Source organism: Lutjanus erythropterus, chromosome 5 (genome assembly GCF_056507025.1).
Source record: "Lutjanus erythropterus isolate fLutEry1 chromosome 5, fLutEry1.hap2, whole genome shotgun sequence".
In the NCBI taxonomy this organism is placed as follows: domain Eukaryota; kingdom Metazoa; phylum Chordata; class Actinopteri; order Lutjaniformes; family Lutjanidae; genus Lutjanus; species Lutjanus erythropterus.
This window is the reverse complement of record NC_139321.1, coordinates 7,171,585-7,193,724: the sequence shown is the minus strand read 5'-3', so window position 1 is coordinate 7,193,724 and position 22,140 is coordinate 7,171,585. Positions and strand designations below refer to the sequence as shown.

The 22,140-nt window shown below is 43.2% G+C and overlaps 1 protein-coding gene across 4 annotated transcripts in view; it reads left to right on the top strand.

Annotated features, from left to right (window-relative positions):
• The window catches only part of LOC146326395 (transcription factor COE1-like), an 85,922-nt gene that overhangs the window by 40,349 nt on the left and 23,433 nt on the right, over positions 1 to 22,140 (top strand). For all 4 annotated transcript variants that reach the window (XM_084718651.1, XM_084718650.1, XM_084718647.1 and 1 more), the window contains exons 7-10: positions 4,397 to 4,478; positions 6,108 to 6,249; positions 10,001 to 10,131; positions 12,708 to 12,834. In XM_084718651.1, the coding sequence (XP_084574777.1) occupies positions 4,397 to 4,478; positions 6,108 to 6,249; positions 10,001 to 10,131; positions 12,708 to 12,834 (482 nt within the window). The remainder of the gene's footprint in view (positions 1 to 4,396; positions 4,479 to 6,107; positions 6,250 to 10,000; positions 10,132 to 12,707; positions 12,835 to 22,140) is intronic.

Sequence of the window (22,140 nt, the reverse complement as noted above, 5' to 3'; positions counted from 1 at the left end):
TCAGAACAAAACAGAGGGAGCGGAGAGAGGAGGGGCGAAGAATAAAGAAATGAGGCACAAAGATGAAGAGTGTAACAAAAGGCTGAAAAGATGAATAAACTAGAACTACTGAGGAAGATAAAACCACGCAGTTCTGAAGTTATCCATGTTAAATTTGACAAGGAAAACAACTCTTTACCTCATTTGTTGCTAATGTAGGAAAATTATTAGAAAATATAACAGAATTGTCCCTCGGAGGCTTCCTTGCTGTTAGCTAATCGCTTAGACAATCTTTATCACCACAGTAATAATATTTAGATGCTACAGGGATTACTTAAAAGTTGTGTTATAATTGCTTTCCTTGTTTTGTTTTTTATGGGCAGAGGGTGATTTTGTGTTTAATTGCTCCAAAGTGACAAATAATGCCCGTTACGATATGATGAAAGTGTGAGATCATTAAATTACTACGGCGACCGGCTGCATGTGTTTATTCGTTCGTTTTCGCTGTTACAAATTTATGCCACGAGGCTTCAAGAGGCCAAGCAGTTATTTACACAAATTCACTTCCACAGCCATTCCTGAATTTGGGGGTAATTACGTGAGAGCAAAATGGTTTTATTTCATTTAATCCGGCCGCTGCAGCAATTTGCACTGGTAATATTTGTAGCTGTGGAGTCTGCACAGTAAAACAGCTTGAAATCAGCGAGAGTCTCAAATACAAACAAGGTAGAGAGGGTAATAATCAAAGCAAGGACTCATGCAGGAGACAATACAGAGTATAGAGCAACTGATGATGGATGGTTTGACATCGGATATACTTTAAATAGTAGTAGATAAGTTCTTCAACATTACATTTGACACGTTTTAAGCAGGACTGGAGCTTAACTATTTTTTCAGATTTTATTATTAATTTAATTGTTAATCAATATTCTGTACACTTGTTTAAAAACCCTCAAACGTAAAGCTATTATGTCTGAAAAAAAACCAAAACAGAAATAGCCTTAAATAGTCACCGGTTGTTAAAATCCCCAAATTTCTGACTGACCTGACCTCTTTGTCTTCAGTGGCAGCAACAGTGATGATCACAGGGGTGTTGAGTTCTGACAGGAACTGATCAAATACAACTTTGGCAACAAAAATCCTTTCTGATTTCACCATTTTCTCCTTTAAAAGCTGGATTAAACTGAATATCTGTGCCATTAAAACAGTATATCCACATATGCACGTGTAGCAGGAAAATAAACAACCAAATAGGATTATAAATTGTTGAATTACAGATCTTTACTAGATTTATCGACACGATAACCTGTAAGCATAAGAAAGAGTCACTTGTGTTGCCAATAAGACTCCATAACAACTAGTTAGCAAAGTAAGGAGAGAAGCAGAAATAAGGCTTAAATAAATGGATAAACAGTCGAAATAGTTAGTTTAAAGTAAAGGACAAACAGTTTAAATAGTTAGCTTAAAGCAATGAATAAATATTTGAGTTAGCTAAAAGTAATTGGTAATGAAAACTTTAAATTGTATGAAAAAACTTAATGTTACTTAACATCCACTTCAAAATATCTTTAAAACAATTAAAGAGTACTTCATAAAATCAGCGATAAATAAACAGTAGTAATTTTGTTTGTTGTGTCCAATGATTAGGGGTCTTTGTAAGTAACGTGCTGTCTGTATGTAGGCCTGCATAATGTTGTTATAAATGCGATTTCTGTGTCAGAACCCACGAAGAGCTGACGTCATGGTTTTAGCTCATGGGGATCCTATAAACCAACGAACTAATTGAAATTAACACATTTGGAACATGAGGGGTGTCACTGAGTACTTAAGCTGATTGGATAGCGGTGTGGTTTGTATGTCCGACAAAAGAGACCGGAGACCACTGATATAAAGTCAAGCAGAGCAACAATTGTGAAGCAATAAATTATCTTTTTTATTGATTAAAAAGCGAGGAAAACATGATAATAGAGAGCTTAACAGATCAAATGAGAGAATTATAGGCTATCGTCAGCGATCTGCCCATATTTACTGGTCAGCTGTCAATCAGATTATCCAGAAATCCTTATGGTAATCTCTTTGCTATTGCATATCAACACGCACTCCTCTTTATCCCTCCCCCACCACCCCTCGCCGCCGCACACCCACTCTCTGTTGATCCATGTAAATGTGTGCAGCGGTGATTCCAGTCCCCCCGGCTCCCGGGGAGATGAGATGGAGCACCGAGGAATCAACATGCTACAGTTTTGTAATGTTTCCGTGCGGCTGACTCCAGACACCTTAAGTCATGTAAATAATGAATCAGGTGATCCACGCGCGCAGGAGATCGAGGGGACACGCTGACATATGGCAAAGCGAATGAGGCATGCTGACTCTCTGACTTACTGTCTTCATCTCTTTTTCTACCTCAATATCTCAGCGCCGTCTCACTTTTTCTCCCCCTTTTTCCTCCTCCACCTCCTTCCTCTCTCCAACCCAAACTCTAATATTTAACCCCCCGATTTGGTCACCTCTGACTCTGGTGACCCCAACTTTTCCCGTATCCACTTATCCATCATCCGTCCATCATGAATACCTCAGAGGAGGAGGAGAAGGACACATGGGGGGGGAAGAGCGGAGTCGATGAATTAAACACGAGGTGCAGTGGAGAAGGTGGAGTATGTTGGACAAGTGGATGTAGTCCACAGCTGTCTGCGAGGCTGCTCTCTGACCTCGAGGAGATAAGAAAGTTGGGAGACCCTCAGCCTTTGGGGTCCAACAGCCACTGTAAAAAAAAAAAAATCCATCTCTCCGCTTCATGAATTATTGAGATATTGGCCTACAGCCTCTAAAATATACAGGAGGGTGGTCTGTCTCTGCTTCTCTCCACCACGTCCTTCTGTCTGTCTTCTTCTCTTTCCTTTCACACCCCCCCCACCCTCCCTCCTCTCATTCAGCTTTACCCTCTTGCGCCAGCGTGATCGTAAATCAGAACACAAACAAAGCAAGAAGAAAAAATAAGAGCAGCGGAGAGAGACAGTTTGTTGTTCGGATCACAAGAGGCTTTTTCTTCCTCATACTTGAAGAAGAGCGTCTACCACTAACCAGCTGTCATGCATTTAAAAGTTGTCAGGGATAAATTCACCAGTTCTTGTGTTACATCAGATGCTTGTAATGCGCACAGCAGTAGGCCGGCCCTTGAAATGAGACAGAACTCTGGTCCGTCCATTTATCTTCTTTGCTCTCTTGTTTTTTTGTTGTTTTTTTCTTTTTTTTCTCGATGAAGCAATTGTCCGAGGCACAGCTTACTGTGTTTCTCTTGACATGTCTCTCTACGCGTGTGTGTGTGTGTGTGTGTGATGCGTCTGCCCGTGCATGATTATATCTAAGGCAGTTGGCTCCAAACGCGCTGCCCAGTGCAGAATCCTAGCCATAACAAATGAACAGAGGGTAGAAAATAAGACATATGAAAGAAAAGCTGAGCAAAGGAGTGATTCTCTCTCTGGCTGGTGGAGATCTGTATTGTAAGCAGTTTCAGCTGTCAGCACTTCTTTGAGCTACCTCAAAGGGAGGAGGATGAGGAGGAGGAGGAGGAGGAGGAGGCGGAGGAGGAGGAGGGCGGGATGTTGTAGTTTTATTTTCCCCCTTTTGAGGGTTCCTGTTTATTTGTACACGGCGCTGTTTATTTTCGCGGTTCATTTGATATAGGTTTTTTTTTTTTTTCCCCTTTTCGGAGCGACAGACAATGCAGAATGGCGAGTGGAAGGGGTGTACAGTGGTGTACTCCCGGTTAAAGAAGAAGAAGTTGTCAGGCTTGAGCCTTGGGGTGGGGCTAGGGAATAAATTGTCAGCCGTCCCCTTTCTGCTTTTCAGGCCTCCGGTGCCCCCCCCCCCCCGCACCACCACCCTACGCTCCCCCCCTTTACTCCTCCGACCCTCCCTCCTCCCTCCCTCCCTCATTAAGTATTGATGTGGGTAGCCATACTTGCCATCTCAGCCTATTAATAATGCATGGCAGGTGCTGTTGATGTGGTCTCTCACACTGAGATTGAGAGAGGCAGGAATGGCAACACTGTGCTGCATAGTAGCTACAGCACAACCTCCGTCACACGGCTCTGCAGCTGGGGGCGGGGGGGTGTTGGGGGGGTCTGCCCCGGTGAGTTTATGGCACGCTGTGACAGCAGCTCGGAGATGGATATACAAGGTAGCATCTTACTCAATATCCCCGAGCTGTTTTTACATAGAAAACTGCCTTTGTCATAAACAACTGATGGATGAGGGTGGGATAGTGTACGGGCCTTGTCTGCCACTGCTGTTTTATTTGTTTTATTTGTATTCTGTGTTTCGTTGAAGTAGCTCATGCTGTACTTTCAACAGCAGACAGCTGTACGTTCACCACCTCATTTGTTTCCCTCTCTGTCTCCACTCTGTGTGTGTGCAGGTTCTTTCTCAAGTTCTTCCTGAAGTGTAACCAGAACTGCCTGAAGAATGCAGGGAACCCTCGAGACATGAGGCGTTTTCAGGTGAGAAGCAGCTGTCTGGATCCATACAGAATGTGCTGTGTGGTGGACAAGGACACACTTCCTGGAGCTGTCTTTCAGATTTTTTTTTTGCAAAGTGACAGACATGGCAGGAGCATCCTGCAGCTGAAGAGAAACAAAACACTTACAGTGTCTCTCTCAAATGAATGCCCTCTGTACCAGGAATAAACCCAGAGAGGAAAAAGAACTTATTATAATAAGACAAATAAAATTCTCCATATTTTATAACAGAAATATATATGCATGAATCCATACTTACCTGCAGTTTTAGAGAAATAAAGAATTCACAAAAGATCTCTTGCCCAAATGCTCTTTATGCTGTCCGCAGATAAAAGAGAGCATAATGTTCACCAATATTACAAAAATACAAATAAGTCACATAAAATACTAAAATAAACATTCTTTCTGTCAGTGTTTAGAACAAAAAAATCCCTGCATGGAACCATACATACCTACAAAAGCATTCACAAGCCCCTGTTGCACAAAAACTCTCTGTGCTTCTGTAACAACATGAGCAGAGTTACAAAACTGCAACAGGGGAGACTTGGGAAATTAGTCCAAAGTATACTGGAGCACACGGACTGAAGGCAACAAACGTTATTCAGTGACTAACATTTTGATGCTAGATGCTTCTTCATCAGAGTCTGGCCTGCAGTTCCATGTGAGTCAGCTGAAGCGCATTTAACTTCTTCCTTCATCAAAATGCCTCGTACACGTCAGCATGGTCTCAACAAGACACGTAACAGTAACAAGCTACACAGCAGCCCTGTTATAAGCGTGTCTCAATTACACCGACACTTCAGAATTCACAGTTGTCTATTTATTCATCTTACTCTTATTTAAAGCAGCTATAAATGATGTATTTATAATCACAATAGGCCCAGTAACTACATTATCACCCAGCTCTGCAACTCACTTCAGCTTTATGCAGCATTTTAGCATCTTTCAGCTCATTGTTTTGACTTTCCAGCACTCAACTTTAATGTTTTGGTTCATTTTCACAACTCTGATAATTGTTTATGACTGCAGAAGGCAACTGTCTTGAGCAACATAGCTCTAAAAACCCCCTGCACATTACCTGCCCTGCACCAAACTATAGAGAGCCGGAGTTAGTGACCAGCTGGTGAACATAGTTGAGCATGTAGGAGTCGGTGGAAACCAAAAACAGAGCAAAAATAATGAATATTGGACATGCATTCACCAGACGACAAGAAACACAACTCTAAATAAATGCCTTTTGTTGGTCTGTGTCTCTTGGATGTGTAAATTGACAACTGTTTGCAGGTTTAAATAATTCAGCGGCACATATAAAGCAAAACGTGTAAAGTAAATAGAGTTAATTTCTCACAAGTGTTCAATTCCTGTGTACTAATGCTACATTAGAAGAGATTTACTCCATGAAAACTATATTAGAAACTCTTTAGAAGGCCTAAGAAAAATATGAAATATATCACTGGATATGTTAATGTGTTACCTTCAAAATAAAAGTCTGGGTTTATAATGCCTTCTTCAAAGTCTTGCACAACACCCACACACTACAGACTACATATATAATTTGCAGGGGTCTATGTGAAAGCGAGGCTTATTTATTGTATTTCCATGCTTTTTCAGGTGGTTGTGTCAACCACGGTGAGCGTGGAGGGTCACGTCCTGGCCGTGTCCGACAACATGTTTGTGCACAACAACTCCAAACACGGGCGCCGGGCCCGGAGACTGGACCCCTCGGAAGGAACGCCGTCCTACCTGGAACACGGTATTAAAACTCAGAAACGAAACACCCAGACTCTCCCACCGATCTTCCTTTGTCTTCCTCACTTTCTTTCTTTCTGTCTGTTCAACTCCCCTCCTCTCCCTCCCTCTCCCTCTCCCTCACCCCCTCCCTCCCCCCCGTCTGGCTCGGCACTCAACCCCTCCTCTGTCTCCGCTCTATCCCCTCTCAAACCTGCTCTCTTGCCTCCTTTCTTATCTCTCTCCTGCTTCCTCCCAGATTCTCACTTTCCTCTCTTGTAGGGTTTCTAAGTCGAGCTAAGAGAGGAGAGAGTGGTAGCTAGTGAGTCTCTTGTCTCTCCCTGGTGGCTTGCTCCCCTCAGGTCTCTGCCTCTGGGCCTTCTACTCTGCCTCGCATAAGCACTATGTGTCTTATGAGGTCTGTTCTGCTTAAAGCCAACACTGGCTTTATTTCCTCGGAGACCTGCTTTTATCCTCCAGCCCTCCATCACTCCCCATCCCTCAGGTTTTCAAACACACCCATACACACACACACACACACGCAGACAAAAAAGCCCCTGCACTCACATACACACCCCCGCATGCACACAGTCAAACCTTTAATACTTCATAATGACATGTGCACATGATTTAGGAGCCCGCACTGATTCCCAAGTCCCTAATCCAGTTATTTTCTCATTTCGATTTCCCAGACATTGAATAAGAGAAACATATTTTTTTTTCTTAGAGGAAAGTCAACCTCAGGGATGATAATGACAAAAAACTAAGAAGGGATTTACATGATGGCCTACAGTAGATTGCATTAAGATTGAATGTTGTGGTTAAGTCTTTCTAATGACTGCTCCCCAGAGGTAAGGTGGACCACTTGTCCCTGCGACTGGTCTCACAGATGATTAGAAAAGTTCACAAAGACGAGACATATTGGAGACGTCAGAAAGAAGAGCACACACAGTGCGCTAACAGATGTTCCATGTGTCAGGGAGATTTGTTTGGGAATTTCCTCTTCTCTGATTTTCTATTCTCCCGATGACTGGGGTTGGAAGGAAGAGCAAAAGAAGAAGACGGAGGGGGGGAGACGGAGAGATGTGGGCGTGGTGATGATGAGAGGAGGGGGTAAAAGTGCATGATGGTATAAAGAAAAAGACGCTAATAAAAAGACAGTGGTTTCTTTTTTTTGTCTCTAGTGTGTGTTGAGTTTGTGCGCAGGATGCACAACTTTGGGGGCCCATTTCAGGCGGTAATAGATGAGCAGCGCATAGAGTTGAACAGATGGCACTGAGGAACACCCCAAAGTATAATCCTATCACATGGATTCACGTTCCACCATCTGGTTAATCCACGCACACACAAACACACACACGTCCACACATGCACATGGAGCGCACATAATATCAGCGGCTGTGAAAAGGAGGCATCTTAGGCCATGATTACGGCCACAGATTGCTGCTTGGTGAACGCTGATCTCTGCAGGCGTATCGGGGGGCTAAATATCATTCCAGCTTGTTGGGGAGGATCAGCAGAACAGGGAGTCAGGCAAAGAGCAAAGGCTAGGCTTCAGGGAAAAAAGTCAGCCTAGTCTAAAGTGGATTATGCCGCTTTACAGAATTACAGCATGTCTGACAAGCTGCATATCTGTTAAGGAGAGGAGATTTAGCTTGTATAAACATGTATTTTCCCCAATGCTGTTCTTTTCTTCAATCATATCCAGTAATCTCCGAGTCCATAATACCAACAGATAAGGTCAAAAGCCACATTGAATAACAGTTATTGAAAATGCGGTTTATTGTTGTTATTCCGTGTACTTTGTCCGATAAAACATGAAGAATATGCTTTAAGAGAAAACATTGAAAGCTTACAAAACGCATTACAAATATCCGAGCGGGAGCTGAGATGACCCTGTGTGGTCATGCGCTCAGCGGCCAGGCGCCATACTTGCCAACCCTCTTGAGACTCCTGTTTTTCATTGCCCTCTCCCGGTTTCCTCCCGGAGTCACAATTCTCCTGATTTACGATGAATTTCTGGCACCGTACAGCCTTACGACTCTAAAAGTCTACCGGTTCCACCTGGGATACAATGCAGCTACATCAAATGTCGTTTTGTGACACAAAAGAGAGCTCCTCACGCCCGCTTCATGACTCCATCCACTTCTCCTTAAGGGAGAAATCTGTAATATATGTACAGTAATAATAAAATTACCATGATATGTTGTCAGGGGTCAAAGAAACATGTTAAGTTGAAATACTCGCTACTCTGACAACAACACTAAAGCCTCCTTTGACATTTTTGTTTTCCTGTTTCACGTTCTAGAGTTAAAATTAATACCAAATGTCACCGAATGAGTGATTGTCTGTTCATTAATAATCTTTAAGACGGAGTGAATGTTTGTAACAGTTAAATTGAGCAATATGTTAATAGAGTCTGGCAGACAGTAGAATAACAGGCTTTACTTTGACAGACAACTGACAGTTATAAACAGCAATATTGCACTTGTTTTGTGCTCCTGCAGTGTTCCTGCAGCCTGTCTGAGCTTCCTCGAGTCGAGGGAGGAGACTCACTATCTGGACTGCAGTGCTCACTTTTGGATGCAGAATTTCCGCGTATTGCTCCTTTAATGTAACCGCGCCTCGTCCTCCTGTGTCTCCTCAGTGAGCGAAGCTCTCGTCTGGAGGGGAACCCTTGATCTGTGCAACTCTCACGAGATTTGTACTCCATGTTTCTTCATTCCTTCCAGTAATTATGTTTTATAATGTGACAACGCTGTGGTTAAGATCTGGTTAGGAACAGAAAACGCTTGGTTAGGATCAGGGAAAGATCGTGGTTTTGGTTAAAATCATCGCTCTCACAAGATTTTTCACAAGTCTTGGGTTCCCTTCTAGATATGCCTGTGAGTGAGAGATGGAGAGAGAAACTGAGAGCGCTAAGAGAAAGAAAGGAAAATTTCAGACGTCTTGGAAAGAAGAATTCCAATTTCAAATGATAAGTTTTAAAGGGAAGGAGCATATTGTTTCTAAGAGCGGCCTAATTAACTAACATACCCATAGAAAAAAATGGTAAAATATTCATTTTTCTCTGTTACTGGAATCCAATTTAAAAGTGTAAGACTAAATGCTGTAGTCCCATTGTGTTTTCCAGCTAATAAATGTCAGCTGTAAGTCGTCTGCAAGCATCTATTTACCAAAAAATGTGTACTTATTATTTTCATTTTTTCATGTTAGCAGAATGCAGGAAATAAAGTCCATGGAAATGTGAAACCCCCTGCTTTGCTTTCGAAATCCTCCCTGTCTGTGAGGTCTCAAGGTTGGCAAGTGTGTCATTCGCTGAGATAGCCACACAGATATATGTATGTATGACACAGACAGCTGAGCAGGAGCTAAGTGTTTGGTTAATGAAGGCGGCGTATTCAGAGGGCAGAGCTACTGTTGGCTCTGCTCTGCTCCCCGGTCGCGTGGCCTTTGATCAGACACTCAGCACACCTGACATTTACACGCCTGCACGCTTTGCCACGTGTCATAAAACAAGCGCACCGCCGCTGCCCTCACACACAGGGCAGGGGTGATGTTTAATAACGGGGTGCGTATAATCACTCTGATTAGTATTCCTCGCTTGCCCCCGACCCCTGGGAGAGAGGAGAGAGAGGTGAAATGTGTGTGTGTGTGTGTAAGAGAGAGAGAGAGATGGGAAGAGGAAGAGGGGACTGTACATGGTGCCAACAGCAAAGACCTTTATGTGCTGTCATTAGGTTAGTTAGCATCTAATCTATTTTGTCTTCTTGCAGCAACCCCCAGCATCAAAGCCATCAGCCCCAGTGAAGGCTGGACCACAGGGGGCGCTACCGTCATCATCATCGGGGACAACTTCTTTGACGGCCTGCAGGTCATCTTCGGAACCATGCTGGTCTGGAGTGAGGTTAGTCACCCACCCGTCTCCTAAAAGAACATCTCTATGTGTGGATAGGTGATTCCTAAACACCACAGATACTCAACAGAAGCCTTGCTGCTGTAAACCAGTGGCTCCCATTTTAATTAAAATGTGCTGAAAATGATCTCACTGCTCATGCACACCTTCAGTTTGTAGACAGGTGTAGGAGTTAAATCAACGAGCGAGAGAAAAGAGAACTCCTGCACACTGTCCTTGACTTGAAATAAACATTGTTGAAGATACAAGACCATAATCAGACTTTACCTGATGAAGGTCTAAGGAGCAAAATGTTGTATCTTCAATAAAGTTTATTGCAAGTACAGGATAGGACGCTTTACTGCAGCTTTCCTGTGGAAATCAAGGTACTAAAAGCCTAAAAAAATAAAAGGTTTTATATTGAAAACCTGTCAACGGTTTGAAACGACATCATGTCCTCTGTGATGTCACTGTTTTCACGGACACAAAACCAACCCACGTTACGTGGCACACCTGACAGTAATACTAGACATCAGGATTTTTATTAAGGTTTATCATGAAGCCGAGAATCATTTCATCCCTACTCTCAAACTTTTTGCCTTGGCGCCCATTTAAAACAAGGAAATGTCAGTTTGGGACCCTTTATCACAGGTTATGGCCTTGGCATGTAAACAGTCACACCAAATAACAGTTTTTTCCCTCTCAGACTGTTTAATTCGTGTGTATATAGAGGTATAATGAGGTGAAAGTATGCTATATACATATGGAAAATAATAAAATTAGAGAAATGTACAAAGATATATACATTATTTGGACAAGGAAATGTGTTTTTCTTCCTTTTTTCTTACCATAGTCATCTTATGACGCTGTAAACGAGCTATTGATGATAATAATAAATGATATATGTTGCTACGAATACGATACATGTTGCTGTTGCTTTTTTCTTCCATTGTATTCTGATGTGTCAACAGTGTAAAGATGGAGAACCTGTAAAGATTTGGTAAAGGATATTGTTAGCTGTTTCATGATGACCTTTCAGCCAAGTCGCACCTGTCACATTTTACCAACGCTGCAGAAACTTCATCACATAAAGAACAGGAAACATCATGCGGACGCTGAACAGACGTGAAATTTCTTAGAATACCTGTTGCATTTACATTTTAACACTGTAGCAACAACATAACTAACAGTAACAGTGTAACTGTAATGTTGCAGTGATGTTGCAGGGGCATACTGTGTTTGTAGGATATACTGATGTATCATCTTTCTGTGATCAATTTATAATTTCAAGTCATTTCGAGTAAAACACAGAATATCTGCTGGTTTTAGCTTCTGTGTTTCAAATCATTATAAACTGAATCCATTTGAGATTTTTTTTTATGTGTTCCAAGCTCAAGGTAAACTTGCTATTTGCCATTAAATTCATTTTATGGACTAAAAAATGAATCAGGCAACTGAAAAAAATAATAAATTGATGATTAATAATGGAAACGATCGTTAATTGCAGCTCACATCAAAAATATTAAACAGTCTGAACAGCCTGCTTTCTCATTTCTCTGTGTAGCAGGTCTTATTTTTGTCACATCTCTCTTCAGCTCTTTTATTATGTTAGTATCTGCCTTCATGGGATATGTGCACACTGTACAGTATGAATCTCTTTGTACGGAGCATCTGCCACATGACTAAAATGTAAATGTAGTGTATGTGTGAAATTGAAGGTCAGTGAGCGCCGCAGCTAAACAGCTTTCTCTTTAGTAAAGGAATAATTCTATAAAAAGCTCTTATATTATCTCGCTGAGAGGTGAGTGGGGCCAGACAATGGTAGAATAAAAGCGTAGCTAAGTGAGCAATGAAAGGGACAGTTAGAACACACACACACACACACACACACACACACACACACGTGCACATACACAAGTCGCTGGCAGCAGCATTGATAGCTTTTGAGCACTGCTAGCTTTGAGTGCTAGTTCACTATAGTGTGCAGAAAACGAGCACTCAGTGAGGTCTCATCTGTGTTTTGTCTCGTTACCGTTTCCTTCAAAGACCCTTCAGCACACACACACACACACACACACACACACACACACACACACACACACACACACATACATACATACATACATACATACATGGCGAGCAGGCTCATCAGCTACACTAAGTGAGCCTGTTTAAGACACAGTGATGCTTTAATGTGGCAAACAGCAGCTAGACATCCTCAGCTGACAGACACAGAGACGGGGGCAGCAGGGACGAGCGTATTACACATTTACTTATACTGCGTAATAGACGTATGCAGAGGAAGGTGTGTTTTATTCATAAACAGATAACTGCTTTTGAACCCCTCTTACAGAGCCCATGTCAGCACTGATAACCATCCTAAGCCTCACAGTGACATTGCCTCGGGCTACGAGGCCACCTGAGGGCTTTAGCGCTAACACATCATTTTCAGGCTGATTATACAAAGAAAGAAAGTCAAAAGCTGCAAAGGAAAAGGTCTGAGGCGAACCGGGAACAGTCCCCCGAGCGCATGTTTGGATATGAAGTTTCATTGCATTAATCTTTTTGCCCTCTCTGGCTCTCCATAGCTCATCACGCCCCATGCCATTCGAGTGCAAACTCCGCCCAGACACATCCCCGGGGTGGTGGAGGTCACGCTGTCCTACAAATCCAAACAGTTCTGCAAAGGCACACCTGGACGCTTCATCTACACAGGTACCACCTACTGTACACACCAACACTTACTAATGACACTCATTTACAGGACCAAAACTTAAGGCATAGACTAAACAAATTTTAGCAAGCTATAATCTTTTGTTGAGATAATTTCCTTTTCTTCTTTTATTAAATTTGAATCTTTGAGTTTTAAAACCCCCCAAAATTTGTTTCTCTAATTTTTTTCAGACTGATCTGTGAACCTGATTTGTCATCATTCAGGTGCTTGAAAATTAAATGGTTGAAACTAAAATATTAAATTATTAACCGTGATTCACTTTCACTTCAATGACTTTACTCAATGTGTGGAATACCAATTCTGGGGGGAGAATTTTTAAATTTTATCTAAAGAAGAAAAGCAAATTGTTTCAACAAAACTTTATTAGTTGCTAAAACTTTTTTCAAAATTTAAGAAGTATTTGAGTTCCATCCTCTCCCTAACTCAAAAATCTTATGTAGTAAGGAGCGTTGAAATTATCGTATCTGCTGGCTTTTTTAATGTAATTTTCTCTCAGATTCTCTAATTTTCTAAAAACGACAAATAGCCTCTAGAGCAGCGGTTCTCAAAGTGTGGGGCGGGCCCCACTAATGGGCCGTGAAGCCACTGCAGGGGGAAGCAATGACCAGCGGAAAAATATGGAGTGAAACTAAGTTGAATTATCATGATTTATGTAGTGTTACTGCACGGCATTGTTAAAAACTCAATTCTGATTGGTCTTCTGATTCTGATTAGAGACTCTGGAGGAGCACTAAAATCATTTTTAAATCCATAAAATCATTTAAAAATGAATATTTTAATTAATAATCCTGTCTGTGTGCTGCAAGACCTCAACTTAAAGTAACAAGAGTTTGCTGCATGCTGAGCTTTAATTCACTAAAAATTAAGAAGAAGCATGAACTGTTTTTGGCTTCTGCTGCATGCCAGAAAAAGTCTGAGAATCACTGCCTCGGAGTAATGTGAGAAAAGCTATAATCACTGAAAAAAACACATTTACATAGTAGATTTAAAGGTAGAATAGGTGGGATTTGTCAGTTGGTCTTTGTAAACATACCATGATTGTTGATTCTCATTGCCAGGATGTCCAATGCAGATGTTTTGGGTGTGTAAAGCCTCCTGAGCGCAGCAAAATAATGAGAAAATAAGGAGGTACAAGTGAAGGGCGTGGATCGTGGGTGATGATTGAGAGAGATTATTTTTGTACGAGTCTTTGCATTGTTTTTTTAGGGAAAATTCTGCATGGTGTGCCTTTAAATTTTATTAGGACTGTGTATTTGCAGTATCTGCTAAAAGCAACCTGGTGCAGGTTATTTTCTCTACACTGTTTCTGGAGAAAAATGTGCATGCTAAACAATTTAAAATTCAATAACACAACTCAATAATTCAGTGAAAAAGCCTGCTGATCAGAGGAGGAAAAGTGTTTGCCCTCTTTTATGAAGCAGGTGAAGGTCAGGGGGAGGTTTAACCTTTTGATTAGTGGGATTATTGAGATTTAACCCTGTCGAAGGCATGATTCACAAAGGAAGAGGTCCAGGAAAGGAGAGTGTGATTTTTGACGGGTGAGCGCAGGGCCATGAATAGCTTGAGTGTTACATCAGAGGCCACAGGTCCCCGGGGAGACTGTGAATCACATAAATCTGTCTGTAATCTCAACCACTGATAGACTTAGGCCGTAAGCCTCGGCTGGAATTGCCAACATTTGAGAAAATCACAACCGAGAGAGAGCGTGTGCGTCACGTCACCGCCGCCGTGCGTTTTCTGCATCTCGCGTGTGTCCTAATTACTGCGCGTGGACAGAATCCACGTCCATGGGTCATAATTATGACTCTGTGTTTGTGTACTTACAGGAAAGGCTGCGATAGGTTGCCTGTGTTTGTTTATATGTACGTGTGAATGTACTCCAGGCACACACACATGCACGTTGACAAGTAACTGCATTACGAAGACAGAGGGCAGATGGGTGGGCAGCCTTTGCCATGCCAGAGCTGTCCAACAGCCCGCACTCTGCCAAACCCATAGAGCTGTGTGTATATAAGTGTGTGTGTAGGTGTGTGTGTGTGTGTGCAGCCGTTTAATGTGCCAGACATGTGGGAACCGTATGCATAAACGCCCTATCTCTTCCCAGCCCTCCTCTCTTTCCCCTTGTCACATTCACTTATTCAAAACTTGCTTCTTTGGATGAATTCATCCTCTCTTCTCTCCTCTCTGCCTCTTGGCTTCTATGGAGGCGCATAGAAGAATCTCAACAGGTGAGAGGTAGCAAGAGGTCATCCACTGGGAGCTGAACACACACACTGTGCTGCTGCTGCTGCTTGCCAAGCGCTGGCACCTTCACAGTGACACAGTCAACCGTGTCGAGGCAAAGATCCCAGCTCTACTCTTCACACACTTCACTTCAGCCACTGCTCTGCACCCCCGCCGGGTATTTGTACCTCTCCCGTAGCACTTTCATCAGCCCCCCCTTTTTTTTTATCATTTTATTGTTACGTTCTCCTAGCGAGGAAGAACCTGCTCACATTTGGTATCCTGAGAACAAGAGCAGGAGCATGTATCACCTTTTTCTGATCGATTTATAATTTCAAACCATTTCATGTCGCGTAGGGGTCACAGCACCAAACAGTGTTAATAAATCTTGAATTTGCAAGTGCAGAAGACAGTATGCCGAAGTCTTTTTGCTCTTTAAAATCATTTAAAGTAAAACAGCAAATATTTGCTGGGTTCAGCCTCTCAAATCTGCAGGTTTCTGTCTTTCCCCGTCTTTCACATCGATGTAAAACGAATCCATTTGAGATTTTTTACTTGTTCAGACAAACTAATGCCTTCACCAAGGTCTCTATAAACTTTCAACTGTGCTGAGGCATAGATCCCAGCTCCACCCTTCACTAGTGCTGCAACTACCGATTATTTTCATTACTGATTAATCGATTGTTTTTTTGGTGTATGAAATGTCAGAAAAAAGTGAAACATGTTGCCCACAACCCAAATATATCCAGTTTACTGTCACAGTGAAGTAAAGAAACCAGATAATTCACCTTTAAGAAGATGAAATTAGATTAGATTATTAGTTTATTAGCATAACTTTTTATCCTAATTACTTAAACTGATTATCAAAATAGTGATTATTTTAATAGTTGACAACAAATCAGTTAATCATTGCAGCTCTTCCCTTCACACACTTCACTTCACTGCTCCACGCCTCTGGCAGGTATTTCTACCACTTTTTTTTTTTTTCTTTTTAGCACTTTACATTCCTCACTCCTACTGAGGAAGAACCTGCTCACATTTGGTATCTCGAGAACAACGAGAGCATGAGCAGAGTATTTGGAGCAAAAAAAAAAAGCAATTGATGAGAGTGGAGAGTGGTGGATGAGAACGGGAGGAGATGGATGGGAGAGAGGGATGGAGGATTACCATGGGCCATGTTGCCCTCCTGGGTCTGTTTGGCACCAGTTTGAGCCCAGTTGCCAGTGGGTACTAATCATGGAGGATTGGCAGCACTGCGTGGCAGCTGGCAGCTACCGTACACACACACACACACACACACACACACACACACATCGACACCACACTCACAGACATGCATATACTCATATATTACTTGTGCACGCACGATCACACACACATGCGCACACACGCTGAATTACATTGGGGACAGCTGGCATTGCTAATCAACTTCAGCTGAGGAGAGGAAAGCGAGCAGCTCACAGACCTAATTAAGTCACCACATACCCAATACTGCTGCTACTGCTACTTTGCAAACATAACCCAACACGCACACACATATAACCCGTCTATAGGTTCCCTCCTCCTCTGCGTGATCATTGATACTCCACAGCCGCCCGCCGAATGGAAACATTTCAGCCGTGGCTCAGGACAGCGGAGACGAGCGGGAGACTTTTTGGTGCAGAGGAGATTCGGAGAGAAGCTATTACAGTAATGTGTCCTCTGTCGTCTCTGAGGACTCCTCTGCCATTAGACTTCAGAAAGCTCCAATTAGACTCATCAAAGGCAATTAAGCTCTCCACTGATAAGAATAAAAGAATGTTTTTTTTTTTCATTCTCTGCTCTTCCTCTGTCTTTTTATCCCCTTATCCCCCTTCTGTTCCTCTCTCTGCCCTCTGCCTTACCCACCTCTGGGGCTGAGAGCTCTCCCTAATCTCCCCCTCCCCTCCCTCTCACTCTCTTTCTCTCATTATCAGGTCATTGCCTCTCCCCTCTCCCCCCTTTCTCCCCCCCTGTACAAATGCATCTCCATGTTTGGTTGTGTATCACCTTTTACTGGATTGCTGTCTTTGTAACATTCATCAGAGAAGCTCTCCCTTTTCTTTTCTCCATGCAATATAGAGTGATAATGCTCTCTGCCACTAGGGCCCACATGTGTGTGTGTGTGTGTGTGTGTGTGTGTGTGTGTGTGTATGTGTGACACAGGGATGCTGGTCATAGATTTGCGGAGTTGATGAATCACCCTTGTCGTTCAAAAGGCAATCCCTCCCTCCTCAGTATGCAGCCTTGTCTGCTTAGTGCTTCCGCTACAGCTTCTGCTGATATTAAAAGGCTCTGCTGGCTCACATTAAGGCCGGCACCGTGCGCGCCGACGCGCATCCCCGCACACGCACGCACAAACATTAGGGGTAGTTTTTCAGCGCTGAGTGCAGATTAGGTGTGTAGGAAACATCACTCAGTTGCAGCCAACAGTGAAGGGAAAAGACAAAAGTCAAGAACAGAATTTAAACCAGCCGGGATGCTGCTGACATTTTCCCTCCGTCTCCGCCTGCCTCTGTGCTCCAAATTAGTTTTAGGAGTGGAGGAAGGGCTGTCAGTTGTCTGTCATTTTACACACTACAGACACTGGAGTGAAGCATAGATGATGCTAGCATAAGTGCTGCAACCATGAACATACTTTGTAAACTTTTGATATATTTTAGCCCTAATTAAAGTTATATTATTTAATATTTCCAAGTTAAAGGAGCAACATGTAAGACCATGGTGTTCAAAAGTGACTGCAGTCCAAATAGTGAGTTGCAATGGATTGAATCCCTGTTTATTATCCGATCAGTAGTTGAAGCTAGTTGTTTCCCTCCAGCCCCTCCTCCTCAGACTGAAGCTCAGGCAGGTTGCCTGCAGGCTGCAGGGATACAAAATCTACATGAGCGCAACATTGTATTATGACACTGTTGAGCATCAAAGAGTAAAACTGCAAGTTGATCAACTGTTTGTAAGTGTGAGCTGTCTGTCAAATGTGAAGCTAAGCCTGTTATCTTGAAAACAAAAGCCCACTGCGCTGAAAATACTCACTCTGGAGGTGGAGTTCAGTGACTGCCCACATTGTGCTTTCCATTAGCATATGGTTCATTTTAACCGTTTACTCCTTCTAAAAGATTATTAATGATTTCTTATGACTCAAACAGACTGTTACTCATTCGGCGAATATTCAACATTAATCATAACTGTAATAAATGTGAAATGGCCAAACAAAAACAGACGTTCCAGACTGGAACGATAACTTCAATGAAGAACATGCTGGCTGTAGCATTATTGTGAGAGAAACTGTTTTTGTTTTTTTTTTCAGTTTTTACATGTTTCCTTAATCTCTGATGACAAAGATAGATGTTCATTGGCAGCGGTGGACGCTGAAAGCATCAACTCCAATGATCCCACACTGCTTCATGACTAGGGTGTGACAATTCTAAATCAAATGATCGATCAAAATGAGCTTCCAATTTCAATAATGGAAATCAAAAGCAGGATCTGCGATTCTCCTGGGATTTTTCTCTCTCTCCACCCTCGCCTACTTGTGCACGTCCAGCATGTGTCCGAAGAAAAGAAAACAGCACTTTAAGTGTTCACATGCAGTAACATTGCTCGGACAGAGACTTCTTATTTCTCTTATGTGACAGTCAAGGCAATACACGGCCTTTCAGTGACATTTATCTAGCCACAGTGCGACAAACTGAAGTGACTTAACTCCACAAACACTTTTCTGTGACTGCGACAAGATGCTGGTGCTAGGAGAGACTCACTTCCAATAACAAACCGGCAAGTCTACTTCACATGTTAGGGTTCAGGTTACCCGCAAGGCCGCGTTCCTTTAGGAGAGGCTGGTAGCTCTTTGTGGATGAGAACTCAAAGAGTCTAACAATGACACAGCCATCAGTACTGGAAAAAAAGTGAAGTCGAATTCTGGTTTTGGAGAATCATGACACCCCTATGGTGTCATCAAACTACATCTTTTGTTATTGTCTTAATGAGACAGACCCCACAGCAGCAAAGCTGTTCACACACACTGGGAGAGATTGTTCTGCTCAGTGTGGTGTGTGACTACTTAAGTTCAGTTATACATCTGATGATGATTGTGTTGACATCATGATGCTGGCGCAATTTGCAAGAGAATTGGCGAGAAAATCTATTGCCTGTTTTTACAGATACACATATTCTGTGTTCATATGCACGCGTGATACACCTACATGCACACATCGCAGACACACACATGCAGCGTGTAGTCATCTGGCAATAAAAGTGGGGTGCAACCACACGAGCTGGTCAATTACTCGTCCTGCTCCTATTTGTGAATGCTGTCTTTTATTGAGCTTGGGTGGAGGCCTGCTGTTGATTAAAACGGCTGGTCTCCAGCTGGAGACAGGGCCAGCTGAGATAGCTGCACACACATGCTCACGTTTACTGCGTGCAGTCTTAACAGTGAGGAAATTCACACCTCTATTTGAGATTGAGATTAATTTTCTGCACCATGTGGCTTGTCTTTCCCTCTTTAGCATGCTCCGCTCTTATTACAGGAGCATCTGGTCCATGATGATGATGTAAATGAATCTCGAACGTAGATTATTTTATACCCTGCTGAAATGAGCAGCGTTCACCAGGAGGAATGATTTCTTATGTTTTCCTTATATCTTAATTCAAGCTCGTACTTTTCCTCAAGATTTTCCTCCAGAATTTGCATTTTTTTCCCAGTGAGGATCCGTGCTGTCAGGTATTGTTAACTGTCGACGTGCACTTTTTGCAACACATAATTAGAGCTTAGGTTGTAGTAGCATCCACACCTCCATTGATTTGTAGAATCTCTTACCGTCTCCCCCCTCCTCCTCTCCCAGCCTCAGCCTCTCCCTTCCTTTAGGAGCAAAAAGCTCTACTCATCTGTTTTCTGTGTATGAATTTCCAGCCATGCATTAGTCTCCCTGACATGTTCAAGCGATGCTTTATTTAGCTTGTCGGATTCTGCAAATAAACGCAATCTCGGGGTTTATGGAAAAATGGATAAAAATTAGATTGTAAGGTATTGATCTGGATTGTGAGTAGTCAGTGGGGGTGTTGTATGTGTGTGTGTGTGTGTATGTGTGTGTGTGTGTGGTGGTGATGGGGGGGGTCAGCTCTCATCTGTGTGAGGGAGGGTGGCGGGGGGGGGGAGAAATGAAGCCGTAATTCAGGGCTATTGAACCCCCTGCCACTGGCGGCATCGATCGCCAGGCAGCGCTTATGAGATCACACCTGAGCACTGGAGACTGCAGAGGGGAGGGATAGAGGAGGGAGAGAGGGAGGGAGGGAGGGAGGGAGGGAGAGGGGAATGTAGGAGAGGAGGGGAGACAGAGGAGTAGAGTGAGAAGAAGGGAGAAACAGAGGGTTGTGATATGATCAGCTCCTTACCTACTGTCTGAGGGCCTGTTAAGGTGTTAACATCAAGCCTCAGAGCCAATTACCTAGCCCTGCAAGTACACACACACACACACACACACACACACACACACACACGGTGTTGTGACACAGGAGGAGGAGACAGGTCTACTGGACACTTGCTGTAGTTTCCCCTCCTCCTCCTCCTCTCTTGTGTTTCCAGGACGACTCCACCGCACTGACCTCTCAATTATCCCTCACCCCCCCCACCTACTCCTTGCGCCCCAAACATCCACCTCCCCCTTTTGATCCCCCCCCCCCAAAGCTCATACCTCCAGCACCCCCTCCGCCCTAGCCTCTTCTCCTCCTTTCTCCCACCCCATCACCCCTTCATACACACTCCCCCTGTGGCTTTGTGGGTTATTATAGTGAAATATGAAGCGGTGTGGATTCTAGGCTTCATGAAATTTCCATGAGCATTGATCTGATCTGATGTGGGTGATTGCTAGGTGAATCCCTCCAGTCCAGGGCTGTTGCTCATCTATTCATTTATTTATGGCAGTTATGTTTTACTGGCTTTGATTTGCTCTTCTGCAGAGCGACAGCTAAGGATTATAAATATACCTGTATAGGAGAGTGTGCTTTGAATCCTGGAGTGTACCGGCACACCACTCCTCTTTCGAGGCAGGAGCGTTTTTTTTGTTTTTTTTCTCCAGTGCTAATTCCTGTTGTGAAATGTGAGATATTGAGCATAGATATACAAGCATAAAACACCAAGATAATCCCCAAAGAGACACAGCCAGGTAGTTAGTGGTGCGTGTTGTCCCCCACATACTCCTCTTCTGGTTTATGGTCCTTGAAAGCGAGCAGAGACAATATCACTTCCTCCCTCAATTACCAAAATTGTCTCTTTATTTGTAATAGGGGGTATCTCTGTATGTCTTGGGGTTTTTATGCTATTGTTCACTCGAGGCTCATTTGGCACATTGTGGAGAACTGATAAAAAATTCATCATAAAAACAAAAGCCTTTGAGACGAAAGAGAGGATGTTGTCGGAACAATCCCCTCCTCAGACTGCGGGCCTAATCCAGGGCAAATCCTCCTTAAGGCTTTAGCGACATCAGAGAATAGGGAAGTAATGTCAAATATTTGTCCTCAGAAATAATTCATACTTTATTTGTTGCATGTGATCATCTCATTGTTTTGGCTTATTTTATCAGTGGGCCAGCTGGCCTGTAATGTGTGTCATTCTTCAGAAGTTGAGCCTGCCTCTGGCGTCTCTCTACTCCTACTTTTTTTTTTCTCCGCACTGTCTTTGCTTCGAGCTATTCACCTTTCCTTTCTTTCACTCTTATGGATTACTGGAACGGTCCGCTGGGAGTGCTGTCCAAATACGTTTGTGTTGCCAAAACAGAGCATCGCCCATCCTCGCTCCTTTTGCTCTCTTTTGGTTTGTGTGTCTGAGCGAGCGGCTCAGGAGGAGCCGTGGTGAAGTCACTAGAGGTCCAGCAGGACAGCTTGTACTCATAGCCTCTAGGGGCCTTTTTTCTGGGGGCCGCCTAGTCAGCCTGGCTGCTCAGATGTGAGGCGAGCAGGGCATCAGCCCTCAGGAAACGGCCAAGCTGCGACCCACAGGGGAAACAGACGGACAGCACAGACACATACAGGCAATCCTCACGCATAAT